General features: G+C 37.0%; 1 protein-coding gene across 1 annotated transcript; it reads right to left on the bottom strand.

Moving 5' to 3' along the window:
- Window positions 1–224: 224 nt before the first annotated feature.
- On the bottom strand, window positions 225–3,071 carry LOC117616014. The gene is made up of 5 exons (XM_034345212.1): window positions 2,726–3,071; window positions 2,473–2,634; window positions 2,251–2,346; window positions 1,646–1,766; window positions 225–578 (listed from the first exon to the last, which is right to left on the bottom strand). The coding sequence occupies exons 1-5, from the start codon at window positions 2,966–2,968 to the stop codon at window positions 409–411; spliced, it is 792 nt and encodes a 263-aa protein (XP_034201103.1). The 5' UTR covers window positions 2,969–3,071; the 3' UTR covers window positions 225–408.
- Window positions 3,072–3,423: the final 352 nt, after the last annotated feature.

The raw sequence follows: 3,423 nt of genomic DNA, 5'->3' as shown, positions 1-3,423 counted from the left end.
GGCAGTCTAACCCAATTTGCTGCTACTTTGAGATCCTACAGCACAAATTGGTGTCGATTAGGCAGTCTGAATGTTGTTACTCTGCACAAAGCTTTTTAGACTAATAGGTTTCATATCACATTAATTCGAGCTTGCTCCATCTGTTCGATTGCAACCTTATTGCAATCACATTCCCCGCTCCAACAGCAATCCTGATTTATCTGCAAAGTCATGAGATTATATATAAAACCTACAAACCAATAAATTGACATACATTTACATTTCAAAGGTGAAAAGAACAATTATGTTCCTGACTTGTGACAGTCTAAAAATGCTTCGCATCACTGCCACAGCAATGCATCTTAAAGAAAATAGAGGAACAATCATGGTATATTTCTAAATGATAGCTTGATATTGAGGCATTGCAAGTCATAGTTGCACGCCTGGGATGCCAAACCACAAAAGTATCCTTCGAGGCCGATCGAGGAACCTGGCCTGCCATGCAGGTTCATCCTTTTCGTAAACAAAACCACTCTTCATGTACAACTTTTTTGCAGGCTCATTGTCTACAGCGACATGAACATATAGATCACTTATGCCTGTAAAAATTCACGAAACCCAGTTAAAACATTACATAAAGCTCATCTATTTACAAGATAAGGTGTATGTAAAGTTAATGCCACCAAAAATAAGCATATGCTAAATTCAACATGATCTAGATCCAAAAGAAATAAACTAAACATATATATTAGAGAATATTAAGGCACAAAAACTAAAGAGTCCGTCCATATGCATTCAGATGCACTTCCTCAGAATCCCTACACAAGCTGAAAGAAGAGAGAGCGTGAGCCCAACCCCGCCCCACCCAGCCTAAAAGAAGGAAAAAGAATTACTCTTGATATGAGCTTCATTTTCACCAACCAAGTGCATGTAATAGCCAGCAGAGTTCTCTCACATAATGTCACAGTTTAAGCTCCTAAGTAACACTCGGCCTAGCATTGCAACAGGAAAAATGGAACTTTCTTTCAAAATGGATGGCTTCTCATATTTCTTGTTTCTTGAACAAATACCAAGGTTACAGATTTATGATCCTTCATACAAGAGTCTCTCTTCACTTTTCTTGCTCTAAAATTGTAAGAGACAATACCAGCAACTCTTAACCTCTTCTAACTGGTTGATTTGTCTATCCTCTTGTACATGACATCATCTAAGTGCTCATCAAATTATCACCACCATCATTGTTTCAGAAAGAAAATAATTATCATTTAGCATTGCTAAGTGCAAATACACAGTAGATATACGAAATATTTAGTAAGTAAAGCATCAAATCAAGTGATAATTTGCAAGTTGTTACCCTTCTCTTGGGTTGGGCACTACAGCTGTATCTTTTTCATAAATTAGCATTTTATTTTCTTCATTTTCCTTTAGGGTAAACTATCCACGAGTGTGCACACCAAGTGAAGCATAAGAATATGAGAGCATTATCTATCAAACGAAAAAATTTCATCAAATCTGTTACTGCTTTGGAAACAGACTGGGACAATAAAAATCTCTAAGCCAAAAAACAAGAGAGAACAAAAGGATGCATAATACCAGAAAACTGAACATATGTGAATGGTGTTTAACTGAGGCAGTGGCATAGAACAAATAATGTCAAAATTCATACCCCATTCTTGCGCAACTAACTTTGACTTAGCAACAAGAGCATAACCTAACCCATTTCTATGCAGTTCCTTGCCAACACATACATTGCTCAAGTATGCTCTTGCGAAATCAGCTCCGATCCCCTGTTGAAATGCGCTCCTAAAGTTCAGTCATTGTTGTAACATTCTTTTGGTAAAAATAATAGCAACTATGTTACATTTGCAAAAGTGCAGAGACTAATCTGGTAATGCCTTCCAAGACAAGAAGTCCATTAATCTTGCATCTAAATTCTAAACCATTCACCTAAGGTCATTGAATGTCAAACTTTTTTTATTTATCTAATCTAGGTAGACCAACTTAACTGAGATTAGGCTCAAATCTTACCAATTGTATTGTCTAACACTACAACAACAACAAAAAAAAACCATTACATACATGTACAATTTAGCAACCACAGCACATCCTTGTTGCTTTCTTTCCCAAATTTTATTTGAAAAATAAACTTACTGAATAATATCATGGGAAAGAGATATAAATCCAAAATGAATGTAAGAATATCTACTTGTTGCTCTATTTGAGCATCTACTAAATGGGTTGAGTTCAAAAGTTGAAAATGATATGAAATACCTCTGGTCTGTTTCCTGTAATCTCGTCTGGAAGACTTACACACTGGTTAAGATCAAGGGTCCCAACAACTACTCGATCTTCTCCATTGTTGTTAAACTAGACAAGAATTTAAAACCCAAAAAAGAAAAAGTTTAAAATTTTAAACCTTTTCATTTCTATTAACAGATGATAGAAAGAAAAAAAAAAACTGAAACTGAAACATGGGTATTGAAGCAAACAAACCTTACATGAAGAACAAAAATCATCTGAAACCGAAGGGCTTGAAATTTGTGACAATGGGACGGTAGCATTTATGCAAGAAACTTTTCTAAAGCCCTTCCTCTTTCCTCCCACACGTTCCTTCATGGCTTCCAACTCTCGTTCCGCCAAGTACCTTCTGTGATCCTAATACAACTTGACAAAAGGCAAAAACACCATCAATACATTTAATTAATTACAGTAATTAAGGCTTAATTACGTGATTGGAGGGGCAGACTTGGAGGCCAAACATGGAGGGCTTGAAGTGGTAGAAGGAGCGAACGCGGAGACACGCGGCGGCCCAGAGCTCGCTCTCAGACGAACCCTCGGCGACAGTCAGAGTTGACTGGTCGAATTGGCGTACGGATTGTTTGTGGGTGCATAGCTGGCAGGCGGTGATTGGGGGCCGGCGGACACGTAGAGAGGCGGGGGAAGCAGGGAATTGGGTTGGGAGAGGATGAGGGGAAGATAGAAGCGCCATTTTTGGTTTTGTTATTTTTACTGTATCCTTTCTTTATGCTTCACGTCTTTGCCTTTTGGCTTGGCTTTAAACCGAGAAAATAAAGAATCTAGTAAGCTTATTGGGGTGCTTTACTCCACCACATACATACGTATCAATTATCAATTGGAGAAAGAAAAAAAAAGTGATTTTTTACTTTTTCTCAAGTAAGAAAATAAAGACCCAACGAAATAAATAAATAAAGAGAATTCTTCCTTGGGGTGAGGATTACATTTCTATGTTATCAAAGAGAATTTCTAGTGCTTTAGTGAGAAACAAATTGCCTAAAAAAAGAAGTTCGACGATTAAATTAAAACTCGGATATAAATTCAGAAATCACGGAAGTGAACTTGATTATTGTTGTTTGGAAAACAACAACAAAAACTTAGTTATTTTTTAGGTAGGCTTGGGTTGACATCATTATTTTGTCCACAAGT

Source organism: Prunus dulcis, chromosome 1 (genome assembly GCF_902201215.1).
Source record: "Prunus dulcis chromosome 1, ALMONDv2, whole genome shotgun sequence".
Classification (NCBI taxonomy): Eukaryota; Viridiplantae; Streptophyta; class Magnoliopsida; order Rosales; family Rosaceae; genus Prunus; species Prunus dulcis.
The sequence above is the reverse complement of the archived record's forward strand: the minus strand, read 5'-3'. Positions and strand labels throughout refer to the sequence as shown.

Bases quoted from the DNA above. Each gene is read 5' to 3' on its own strand.
- LOC117616014 (XM_034345212.1), bottom strand. From the start codon at position 2,968: ATGGCGCTTCTATCTTCCCCTCATCCTCTCCCAACCCAATTCCCTGCT. The intron at 2,635-2,725 runs GTCTGCCCCTCC...AAGTTGTATTAG, and splicing joins CCTCCATGTTTGGCCTCCAA to GATCACAGAAGGTACTTGGC. The intron at 579-1,645 runs GTATGAATTTTG...GAATTTTTACAG, and splicing joins GTTAGTTGCGCAAGAATGGG to GCATAAGTGATCTATATGTT.